Genomic DNA, 12,302 nt, shown 5'->3' on the forward strand with positions numbered 1-12,302 from the left:
TAGGCCATGCTTTTTTGTAGTGTTGTTTGTAGATTTGTTACAGAAACCTTCTTGTTAACCTTTCCCATTATTTCATAACAGTGATCTTTGACATTTTGAATTCCAGGCTGTAATTTTTCCTCTATCATTATTTTATGTCTTTGTCTTATGTAATTTCTTTGACTTTCTGGTTCTGTCCTAGGCCATGATTTTCCCTGTACCATTGTTTGATGCCATATTTGCCTCCAACTGCAGTGCTGATGCTATTTTGCCCATTCGTCTCTTTGGAGCAGCTTTGACATGTAAGTACAAAATGGTTTTGTATTGTGAGGCCATAAAAATGTTCAATGGTTACTTCATTGAGAGGCAGTTCATTTCATTAAATGTTACATTATATACACGTATGAAATTACTGCACAAGTCTTGTATCCATATCTTTGGTTTGGACCACTGGAGCATATGTGATTTGATCTGCGATAACCCTTCACATGGTCAGCTTTGTCATTCTGGTGCATATCAACTTCAAATTGATCTGGACACAGTCCTGTTTTAAAAAAGTGTTTAGGCAATTTCTGCCCACAATCAATCGGGCCAATTTCAGAAACCTGTGAGGTCAAATTTTGTGTTTGTGGTGGGTTGATGACAAACATGACAGGGAGAAAGGCACAACAGGCATGTATGAAGATACATTTAAACTACCTATTTAACCTACCTATAGTGAAACCTCATGCAGTCGTTGAGGTAGTCCACACATTTCCCCCTTATTGCGCTTCTCAATTCATCTTGCTTCTAAAGATGATGGATTCGTTTGAACAAGTCCAGAAATCTTTTGGCATATCACTTATCAGTGACTATGGGAAGGTTTGAAATCTAGCCTTACTGTGTTGATGAACTTTGTCAAGGCACGAGTCAATGTATTTTACACCGACATGTTGGAAAGCATGGAGAGCAGCTAACTCTTTGTTTTTATGAGCATTTCTGTCCATTATGCAAGACTGGGGTATGTTTTATTTCATGGAAAAAAGGCCAAAAATCATCCATTTAAATTTGAAGGAGTGGATGACAAGAAACCTTCACAGTACCACTTACATGGACATGAACAAGCATCCCATGCATGCTGTGTTGTTGTCTGTCTCTCAACATGACGTTTCAGGGTCACTTGCATATCATGTACCAGTACATAAGAAGTGTTTCTGAAATTGGCAATATAAGGTTTCACTGTGGCCCATGTTTTTGACACCATATACAGTATGTAAGTAGGAAAGCTATGGCTTTTTTTATGTTTATTTCAGAAGGTGATCTTGTTGTCTGTTTTATAAGGTTCATGTTGTGGAAAGCAAGGTATCTTTATTTTGTATTTAACTTACACAGACATTATTTGTATGTCTTTGTAAAGGTCTTGGACTATTATTCTGGGGTGCTGTCAAGTCAGTCAGCAGATATGTCATAAGATGGACTTTGCTGTCACAAGTCCTGTACCTCTCCATCCAAGCTACAGGTAAAAGCTTAATTAAATTAAACGGTTGAAATATGAAACAAAGTTTTTGTATGTGGGACAGAAAAAATGTTCTTTTGGGGTGTGGAACACTGTAAAATACATATTCAAACTGAACAACAGATTTTGTAGCATTATATCAAGATTAAGTCATAAACTTACCAAACAACACTTTAAGAAAGTTATTAACAATCTTCAATTTTTCATACATGTAGAGTATTAATAAACCAAATTTCATGTAAATGTAGATCACTCGTGTGCATATCAACATGAAAAAAAATTAAAAACTGAAAAAAAAGCAACTGGTTTGGAAAACAAAATTACCAGTGAATACTAATTACATCAAATACATGGTACTTTCTCATTCAGACCTTTTTCAGTACTGGCAGCTTTGTCAGAAAAATCCATTGATTGAAATTAGTAAGCAAAGGCGGACTTCTGAACTTTGGTAAAATGTTTCAATAGCTATCCTTAACATTCCCAAATCCTCTGATTTCAATATGACTTTACATACACCCTAGGGGGTTAGGGTTAAGAATGAAATTACTTTTGTTACAACAGTATACTTACATAGAATCATGGAAAAATGTGTTTCTTTGCATGATTTGGCAACAGAAGATAAACTAAGAGTTGAGGAAACTATCTAAAACTTAATTCATTTTCAATAGTACCAGTGATATAATTCAAATACATTTAAAGTTGTATTATGACTGCACATAATAGAAAATGAATACAATAAGCCAACTCAGTATTTCAATGAGATAAGGTAATTTGGGATACAATCAGCTGATGCCATGCCAGGCTGAACATGTTCAATGTTTGGAGTTTGTATACATCTGTGATAATAGGACCACTATTTTGTTCATGTCATTAATCATCCCTAATGACCAATTACAGTCAAACTTCGTTAAGAAGAGTACTGTTTAATAATATAAGATTATTTTTATAACAAAGAAATGTTTAGGTCCCTATCCTTTTGTTTGTCATATTGTTTTCATTCCTGATAACACAAGGTTTCTGTTATAACTACATACTTTGCCAAGTCCTCTTATTAACAAGGTTCGATTGTATATGCTTCATGTTTGTGAATTGCAAGGTCACTGCAGATTTGATCCCTGTAATAATTATCATTCAGGGCATGCATTGTCCTACAAAGCCAGGAACCAGTGTGTACATGTACACCGTACATCCACACACGTATACATCCTCTTTACATGTAGATGTCACTGTGTGAACTCAAATAAGATAAGATTTACATTTTGATATTCCAATAAGCTTGCTAAGTGATAGCTTGCTAAGTGATAGCCTGCTAAGTGATAGCTTGCAAGGGGAAACTGAAATCAAAGGCACTTTGGTAGAAACTGCATAAATTTTTTTTGTCCCCCAAAAGAGTTGAGTGTGTGATGTGCACATGTGAATTACATGTACACAAAGAATATCACCGATTGAGAATTTGAATGAAAAATTATAAAAATTAAGCCAAAATATTGCATGTACATGTCTGTTTGATTGAAACCAGGCAAGAGTTAGGCATGCAGTATCTTGTTACAGTGACGCTTGTACAACTGGAGGATATTTCTGAGAAGAATGCAGCTTACCAAAATCTCTGCCAATTAGGGAAAAGAAGTGACTTGACATATTAGAGGGTTGCACAGTATATTACTGGAGATGATCTCATGACAGAGTACAAAATGTATTCCATCTTCCTTTGTATCTATTTTAGTAACTCATTAAGATGCCTCCAAAAACTAATAGCATGCACTTGGGCTGTGTCTGAACATTTTTCTTTCTTCCTTATAAAAATGAAGTAGCCCAAAATCTTGACTTTGTCAGGTACCGTATAGTACATGTATTTCTCAAGTGTTGCACGAACAATTTAAATAATCCAGGCACTTCGTTCAGAAAGCTTATGAAGTAAATGTATTTAAAAGTGTCGAAAGCAGCATAATCGATTTGTAATTTGATGGATTGAACTTTTCAAACCACTTCCTGCATACTTGACAACCTGAAAGCCACGCTTACATGTACACATTTGCAACTCTGTAAATATACATGTACTTCCTGGTTTATCATTACACGTCTGCATTATAACCATTGACCACTTGAGGGATACTGTAAGTACCACTTACCCATGGTGACTGTCACTAAAGCCATTGGCTGCTTATTATATGCCATATAAATACATGCTATATAATATTCAACCTATCTTTATGTGTTGTCTGATTACAGTGATGATGTGCAGTTTGTATGGGAGTTTGTCCTTCAACTTCTCCAGCGTGCTGGTGCTGCTTGTTCTGTTCATGGCTATCACAATCAGCTTGTATTTTTATGCCATTCTGTCTGGATTCAATGCTAAGTGGCTATGGAAACCCAAAATGGTTACCTATGATGTGTCATCGGCAGATAAGAGTGATTAGGCAAGGATCAGCTGAATGTCTTGCATTGTCCACCTAGCATAACCTCAGTCCAGTTGGTATTTGGTAGAGGTGAATGTCAGCTGGTGTCATTTCAATGAGCAAATAAAACTGTCCAAGTTACATAGATTTACATGTAAATATAGTGTTAATGTATGTCACTTCATTTCTCTGGAACTCCTGGGTTTAAAGATTTGTTCATGCAGCTTGTACAATTCATTGTCTGCACTATGAAGTGATGTATTATGGATAGTTGCCGCACCACAAACTGATGTATCGTGTGCACAAAGTCTATGGATGGTAAGTCACATTGTGGTACACCAAAACATCACTTCGTAGTGAAACCGACAAATTATATGCATGATCATTATTGCACGTGTAGAGATCGACCCCCCATACCTTCAGATAGCCTCAATTAAACATTGCTATAAGGACATTATGGGTCTAGATAATGGGAGATTATATAAACTGGATTATTACCTGCAGTTATTTAGTCCCCAAGGCCCAAACTATGATTAAACAGTGCAGTTTATTGAGAAAAAGTTATCATCTCCTCCATTCATTTGAGGGAAACTGCTTGATTTATTTGCCTTCATCTTGCCCTCAAGGAAGAGAAGTAGATATCGCAGTGTTAAATAACACATCAGAATCATGGCATACTGAATAGTAGAAAGCACAAGTAACATGATTAGTATACCAGTGGTAAATCGAAAGCACCGCAGGTCTAAAAACGGTAGGACAGAAACAGAGTATAACTTGGTTGGTTCATTGGAGACAACAATACAGGTAACTTTTATGGAGAAATGAAGATGTCAGTAGATTTAATGTTTAGGAGCATCAGAATGATAAAGGTAGCCCAACTCACACTGTTTGTCCCAGTTTTCTATTTACAGTGCTCAAATTCAAATCAATAGTTAAGTCAACTGAAGAGGGTTTGCTTGAAGTGACTGATGTCCAAGAGAGGGTGTACTAGGTTTACCTGGAATTTCAATCTTGTTTTTCAATTGAGGGAAAAATTATCAATCTTTGGGGGATCCCTCATACTCCGCATAGCAACACTCCACTGTTTCTTGTGTATATTCCATTCAGGACACTTAATATACCAAAAAATGCGTGTATAATGGAAAGATAATGTATGCTGTGCAGTATATGAAACATCAAACTGTACATAATGTAGCATGCTTACACATTCTACAAGTCAACTTCCACAGTGCTACATTTTACAATTGCACATGTAGTTCATGTGAAGTTGTGGTTGAAAGTTTACATGCACTGGTACTAAAAGTTTTACTTACAAGAACTAAATTACAGTGTTTAAGACCTGGCAACCCTTCCTGTTATTTACGTAATCAATCAGAACATGTGCTCTACTTTAATCATTTATTCAAAAATTCATTGAATTACATATAAAGTGGTGTGCTGACTCTTCAGCTACAGAAGGAAGAATAATTGTCAAGAATCAGCAAAGTCGTAGAAATTGTATTTGAACTGTTTAAGTCAGACTTTTGACAACTGTAGATGCCAGTTGAATTGCTGTCACCTTTTTATTTTGCAAAATTACAATGTATTACTCTCTTGAAATTATTTGCTTTCATGAAGTCTAGAAAACTTTTTTGGGCTAATAAGAAAATAAGTAATATCAAGAAGATACCACTATCCATATAGGGCGTATGTGGAGTATTTTTGGTTTTCTTCTGATCATAAATCTCATTCTTTCACAGACACATTTTATGACAGTGCCTGGATACTTTTGCATTCTATCTGTTCATTGGATCGGCTAATGGAAGCCAGATATACATGTACATTCTTTGAGCAAAACTACTTTGAAGAGAAACTACTTTGAGTAGAGCTACAGTGTACTTGGAGCAGAAAAGGACGTGAAATCTGGAAAAAGATTATTTAAAATTGCACTAAGAATTAAAGAATTAGTGAGTACAACACACTGACCATTATTATGCATGAATGTTTATTGCACAGTATGATTTGTATTCGTGTCCACTGCATGGAGTTAGAGTCGTACGCACAGTTTAGACAAAGTATCAGTTAAAATACAAACAGCATTATATTTTACAAGACAGTATATACCTTTTCCATGCGTAATGTTCCAAATACGTTAAGCATTGTGTTTGGTCAAGGAACTTCTGCAGTTTTATAATCATATAAAATGTCCATAAAATCCACCACTTTCAGTGTTTGAAGTAGAAACCTGCAGAGAGTATTATCAGAAATTGCATTTGTGCTCAGTGTATAGTGGGCCAGCAGTCGCATGACATTCGTGCTGGTTCAGAACTATGCAAATACAATACCTATAGGTTATGCAGTGTGGTGTTTCACCAGGGGAAAACAAGCATTTTTAAACCAGTAAATAAATTCCTCAAGACTTAATATTAAAGCCTAGCATTCATCAAAAATGACTTTGTGCTTGTATATGTGCAATATACAGAATTCGTGCCAATAATTTGGTCAAAGTTGAATTCAGTTCAGCTAGAGATGCATTCTGTCCCGCTTGAGCTCATGTGGTACATGTAGATGCAAAATTAACACATAAGGGATTTTGTTAGGGCGTATCAAGTGACAAGTTATTCATGAACTTTGTGAAAAATTCTTGCAAGTGGGAACAAGCCCTACCTTTGTGCTTGGCAGATTTGTGCACTTATGCAAAACAGGTTTAATCATTTTGAAGTTACAGCAACAATATTTCATGAAGTATACGAAATATAAACATAACTTGGAGAACAAGATAAAATTGAAGTAGAATATGGATGTTGCTAGCCTTCTTTAACTTCTGCCGTAACAATTATGGAACAACTCATGGTAAAGTTCGTCACACTGGTGCAATGATGCCATGTAGGTATTTTTGGTGTATACTGGCTTGAACCACAGAAGGGTCGATGTATATACATGTACATGTATGTTCACAAATGTACATTTAGTTATTTTTGTGTTAGTAGTACAGTACTTAAAACACTTGAAGGTCTAATTGTAATAAAACACATTGTATTATATAGATATAAATGCATCAGTTGCATTATGGAACAAGTTCTGGGGCGGCTTTTTGCAACTTGACACCTCGTTCCTGGCAATGATTTCACAAAATGTGGCATGACGTGGGATGACATGGCACAAATTTTTGCCATAGCTGCACAGTATACGTTCAATTTCACAGAAAGTTGCTTAGCTGCGTAACGTTTTAATTATATTAATTTCTTGGACTACAGTTACAGCTTTTACGACTGTACCTTTGCAATATTACAGCAGTCATCTACCAGTCATTGAATTACCTTCACCCGCCATTTGAAAAAACTTTTTCTTCATTGGCATGGACAGAAAATCTCAAATTTCTCTTTCAGCCAAACAAAACTTTTCACAGACATCTAAATCAAAGCTGTGCATTGTACGTTTCTTGTGCAAGCCTTGTTAAGTTAAGCAATGATGAACCTTAACCAAATATTTTATTCATTTCACTTTCGCTTTGTTCGGCATAACTTACACCACCTAAAATGATTGCGTAAGTAACACCACAAATTGTTGTGCAAGTTGGGGACTTTAGTGCTTAAGTTTTGTGAAATCACTTTAATTTGTTGCGCAAAGAATGGAGTACAATGTGACATGACATGACACCATTGTGTAAAGTGTCATAAAATCAGATTCTCCAGGAAGGGTAGAATGTCCTCTTTGCAGTGGTATAAGCTTGTGATGTTATTGACACAGATGATGGAACGAATTAGACCGATGTTAAGGGTTTTGCCATAACAGTAATTTTTATCTCGGTATATGTTTTAAGTGGACACCCTGTATTGCAGAAACACCGTCAATCATGCTCTGGTTGAAACCTGACAAAGTTAACTTTATACTGAAAAAATATAGTCAAGGTTTTGGAATTACTAGTTTGTTGTTCAGGCTGTATGCAGATCATTTGTTTTGACGTTAATTAATTTGGAAGTGTTAATTGTTGTATCACTGTCTATTCAATTTTATTTTTCTTTGGATTTGGCTCCCCCCCCAAAAGATATCAGTCAGTACGGATGGGGTGGAGCCCTCTCCCCCATGAAAGACATCTATGGTATGATGTATGCATTTCTTTTTGTTCCACCTGTTTGCAAGCTGGAGTAGTTAGTCTTGCCATTAAAAATATTAAAGTGACTTGAAAACTCTAAGTATCAAATGTGGGAAATAAAGCAATCGCAAAATTCAACAATATTAGATCTTTTATTTCTAATTGCTGGAATAAATTGAATCAAGTTGTATTGTCATTCTCAAGTATCTGAGACTGAATATTTTGTTAAGGACCGTGCAGAATTCCACAACAATAAACACTGCAATATATATTGATCATTAACATCCTATTTACATTTTAACGTCCCACATAAGTACAATAGTGCCGTGTGGCTCAGCACAATTTCCTCTTTAGATTCAGTGCGCTTGTCGTAGTGACCTAATGTAGACATTCATATTTTTATTTACAGTCTGTTTATGCACAGCAAAAAGTGAAAGTCAGGACTTGCGCATACGTTGATAATATTTATGGACCAATACAGTAAAAGAAATATGGGCCTTAAAATGACTGTGAGCAGTTGTCTCAATATTGGATAACTGACTCTGAAAAATTCCTTGCAGACCCCAAAACTATAGTTACTACAGTACAGAATGTTGAAAACTGAGGGATAAACCGATGGGAAAAAATACTGAAATCTTTTAAAATAGGAAAAGTATCATACCTGCGATCAGTGTTGTGGTTGAGACCTCTTCTGACCATCACAAGATCAAACAAGGCCATCATAACCTCCAGTCTGAATTCAAGTCACAAACTATTCATATGAACTGCAACAAAAGCATTCCTTTGTCACTGTCTAGCCTGTTTCTTGTGACTGGTCTTATAACAGTCTTGACAACAACACTGGCTGCAATATACACCTTTACTTCCATTTATATTATATAAGCAACAGGCTGGAGGGAAACGACACTTAATGTTTAACTAACCTTTTTATCTTGCCAGCAATAAGTACTTGACAAAGCATCACTGTTACAGGTATAAATAACAGAATTACAGAGACCAGGTAATACTGACAGGGGGTTGAACGATTGTACATGTTGGTGGGATCTCTCTGAAAATCTTTGTGTGTAAATATTTGCCCCTTGCTGATGTCATAAATGACATGACAATTTCAAGGCCTATAGTATGAGACTTGCCTTATTTACAAAATTAACTATGGAAGTCAGCAGTCAAGTACTGTAATTATTTATATGTTATTGCACTAACAACATTAATGTTCATAAAAAATGTGTAAATCCACAATTGTATTAATAAAATAAGTAATATAAACATGGAAGTGTTTGAAATGTATGATTGTTATTATTATGGATGATGATAATCTCTCATATTTCATTTGGCTAGAATAATTTGAAAATTTATTTCAACAACTAAATGTTATTTCTGCCGGGAGCCCTGAGTACAGTGCATATCTGTACATGTAACAGCTTACATGTGCATTTACAAGCCAGAAAGATCAGCAATGGTACCGTTTCTGTGAAAATCATATCTGTATACTAGATGCCATGATGCCTTCACATCAAGGCAGATGAGTGACTTTATTTTTACCCGAGATGATTGAGACAAACAGAATTATTCAGCAAGAAACTTGTATCATGAGAACTGCAAATAGAAAATTGACAAAGACACAACAATCACCTTGGGTGGAAATGGTCACAGATGTATTGATGTTACTTAATTGACATGAATGATGGAAAAAATACAAAATGAGGAAGAGTATGAATCTAAACACACACTGAGGCTGAAGAAAACATGAAAAAATTAGAGTAAAATTAAAACTGGGAACACAGGGTTTGAAAGAAAAGGTACGGTTACAACTGACAGACAACATGCAGTACATGTGTATGTCTCAAGCCACGGTCAGTACATGTAGTTCAGAAGTATACAACCTTATGCATGCCATCAACTCGGTGTAGGAACAAGAGAAGGCATGTGCTAACAATGCTTTTTTGGAAGGAATTCACTCATGTCTGTTTGGCATGAGCTGCTTGAAGCCCATGCAACCATTTCAGTAATCAACAGTTCAAACAGCTTTGTTGAAATGTGTGGTCTTAGCATATGCACTGACTGCATGTTTGAACCCAGTTGAAAAACTGTGCACCAGCCTCTCTTTTCTTGGCTGAAGAGGGGTGCACCTCTTCCAATCGGAGTGGATACCAGGCATGCCAATACATGTACATGTATTGGCATGCATGTATTGTACTAAATGTACCCCTTGCTGCCACAATGGTGCAGGCAGGTGTTCCAGGTGATCATGCAAACTGTGTTGCATTCAGCCATTTGGTTGTTTATGGATAGTGATATGGCATTGAGTTCTTTCGATAGGAATTAAACTTCCAGAATGACTTTGTTGGTCAGTTGTACTTCTCTAAGATCACCTCGATGACTTCCACGGAGGACAAAGAGCTCTAACCAATCACACATTTCACGAAGACAAGCACTTTAGGACTGCAGACATATACAAATTACATTGGTGATTCTCAAGGTAAAGCCATTCATTTTTGGATGACACTAAAATTATACATGGCCAACATGAACAACAAACAAGCCAGCTACTCCAGGGTCTGCCTATAAACTTTGAATCAAACTGCCTCTGCAGGAAAAGTCACCAAACACATTTCATAGAGGTACAGTCCTGTCCATTGTTTACACACATTTCATGTGAGAATGACAGACAACAGTAGAAAGCAACAGCAGGAGTACTTGATGCATTCTGACTGAATCAGGCAATGTAATCCTATCGGCAGCAAGAGGCAAACACATCAACATGTCCAACAAATTTACTTGGAAGCAGCTACTGGAACGTAGCTTTGGGGAAAAAAAAGTGGTTCTTGGATACTCTGGGAGGCAGCCATAACACAATGGCAAGGTAAAGTTCATCGTTTACTGGTCCATCCTTTGAGCACTGGCCTGTTACTCCCAATTCCTCCCCTCTCACGGGTTCTTCCACTTGGCGCTGAATTGGTCTTAATTGCTGGTAAGCGAAGTTCTTCATGTGCTGTCAATAAATGAGATAGCACACAAACACTACAGGTTTTGCTGCATAAACCCTAGCAATGTATGGAGTAACTAAGCACAATGATATCTCTTTTTGAAATGAAATTTTCATCTTTTCAAAGGCAGTCTGTCTTTTGAAGGCATGCAGTCTTTTGAGCAGGCTGTTGTCAGACTGGTTTAATGCTCTTCACTGGCCAGTATGGGAAAGTAAGAGGCTCTGTGTGAAGAACATATTTATGATGTAATTGGGTAGAAAGATGGTGGCCAAAAGAATTTAATCAGCCTTGGTATTCTACAAAGTGGAACTCATAAAAATTGTAACCTTTCCCACATACCTTAACCTTAGATACTGCATGTGCGTTACCATGAAAGGCTCAACATTATTAAACATATTTTTAAAAAGACAAGGAACAGAATTACATGAACACAGCAAGGTAAACTGTTTTAAACAGGAGACAAATCAAGAAACAACTCAATTTAAAATTATTTCAATCAGTTTAACTGCCTCCATTCAACAACTGTTTCCCACCAGCCCTCATATTCTCTATCTTGAATTATGTCTCTTGGACACTATGGTACTTTTTGAAGATACGTGACCACAGATTATTTCAATACAGGTGTACCCTTTCACCGTTCCTATGTCTCCCCCACCTCAGTAACACAACACAGTCACCATTCAAAACAAAATCATAAGAGAAAAACTGAGTTGCTAAGTAAAAAATGCCAGGGGTAAATTTGAAGCAATGTACAATCCACTTACAATGTGATGAGAATGAATGGCTTCTTGGCCTATGTGACGTACTGCTTACGCTGCTAGCACCATCAATAGACTGCAACTCCAGTGAGGGACTCGCCTGATAATACAAAGTGCATATCATTACATGTTAATTTTGGATTTTTGCCCTGCCCGATGTGTATTTTAACACTGTAAACTCAGTGTATGCCCCCAAAGGCTTGTGAAAAAACCACAAGCGTACTCAGGTGGGACTCGAACCCACGACCTCCTGCTGACTAGTGCAGACGTCTTAACCACTCGACTACCGAGCTTAGCGGTGTCGACCGGCTGGTTTGAACTGGATGTAGCAGTGGGTACCGCAAACAACTATATCAAAGCTGGATTTACACCAACGAGATGTATGCCTTTGGGGGCATACGCTGAGTATAGAGTGTTAAAATACACGTTGGGCCAAAGTCCAAAATAAATTTACATCTCCCCAGTGCAAATCCATTTTTGAAATAGACATTACATGTCATTGTTATCAATCAATTAGAATTACCTTCACTGTAAGTATCGGCTATTACAGCCCTTGACATGACAATGCCAAACAGTTAACAACAAAACTTACATGTACATGTAGCTTTTTAT

The 12,302-nt window shown here is 36.7% G+C and overlaps 2 protein-coding genes across 9 annotated transcripts in view; one reads left to right on the top strand and one right to left on the bottom strand.

Annotated features, from left to right (window-relative positions):
* The window catches only part of tp53i11 (tumor protein p53 inducible protein 11), a 40,598-nt gene extending 32,457 nt beyond the window's left edge, over positions 1-8,141 (top strand). For all 4 annotated transcript variants that reach the window (XM_022252958.2, XM_022252959.2, XM_022252960.2 and 1 more), the window contains exons 4-6: positions 182-281; positions 1,376-1,477; positions 3,704-8,141. In XM_022252958.2, coding sequence (XP_022108650.2) covers positions 182-281; positions 1,376-1,477; positions 3,704-3,891 — 390 coding nt within the window. In that variant the 3' untranslated portion in view covers positions 3,892-8,141. The remainder of the gene's footprint in view (positions 1-181; positions 282-1,375; positions 1,478-3,703) is intronic.
* Positions 7,193-12,302, bottom strand: part of lrriq1 (leucine rich repeats and IQ motif containing 1) — a 47,746-nt gene continuing 42,636 nt past the window's right edge. For all 5 annotated transcript variants that reach the window (XM_087130756.1, XM_087130753.1, XM_087130755.1 and 2 more), the window contains 2 exons: positions 11,697-11,790; positions 7,193-10,937 (listed from right to left, as the gene is read on the bottom strand). In XM_087130756.1, coding sequence (XP_086986882.1) covers positions 10,816-10,937; positions 11,697-11,790 — 216 coding nt within the window. In that variant the 3' untranslated portion in view covers positions 7,193-10,815. The remainder of the gene's footprint in view (positions 10,938-11,696; positions 11,791-12,302) is intronic.

The sequence above is a fragment of the Acanthaster planci genome, linkage group LG20, assembly GCF_054643075.1.
Source record: "Acanthaster planci isolate LZ-2023a linkage group LG20, COTS_SCS, whole genome shotgun sequence".
Classification (NCBI taxonomy): domain Eukaryota; kingdom Metazoa; phylum Echinodermata; class Asteroidea; order Valvatida; family Acanthasteridae; genus Acanthaster; species Acanthaster planci.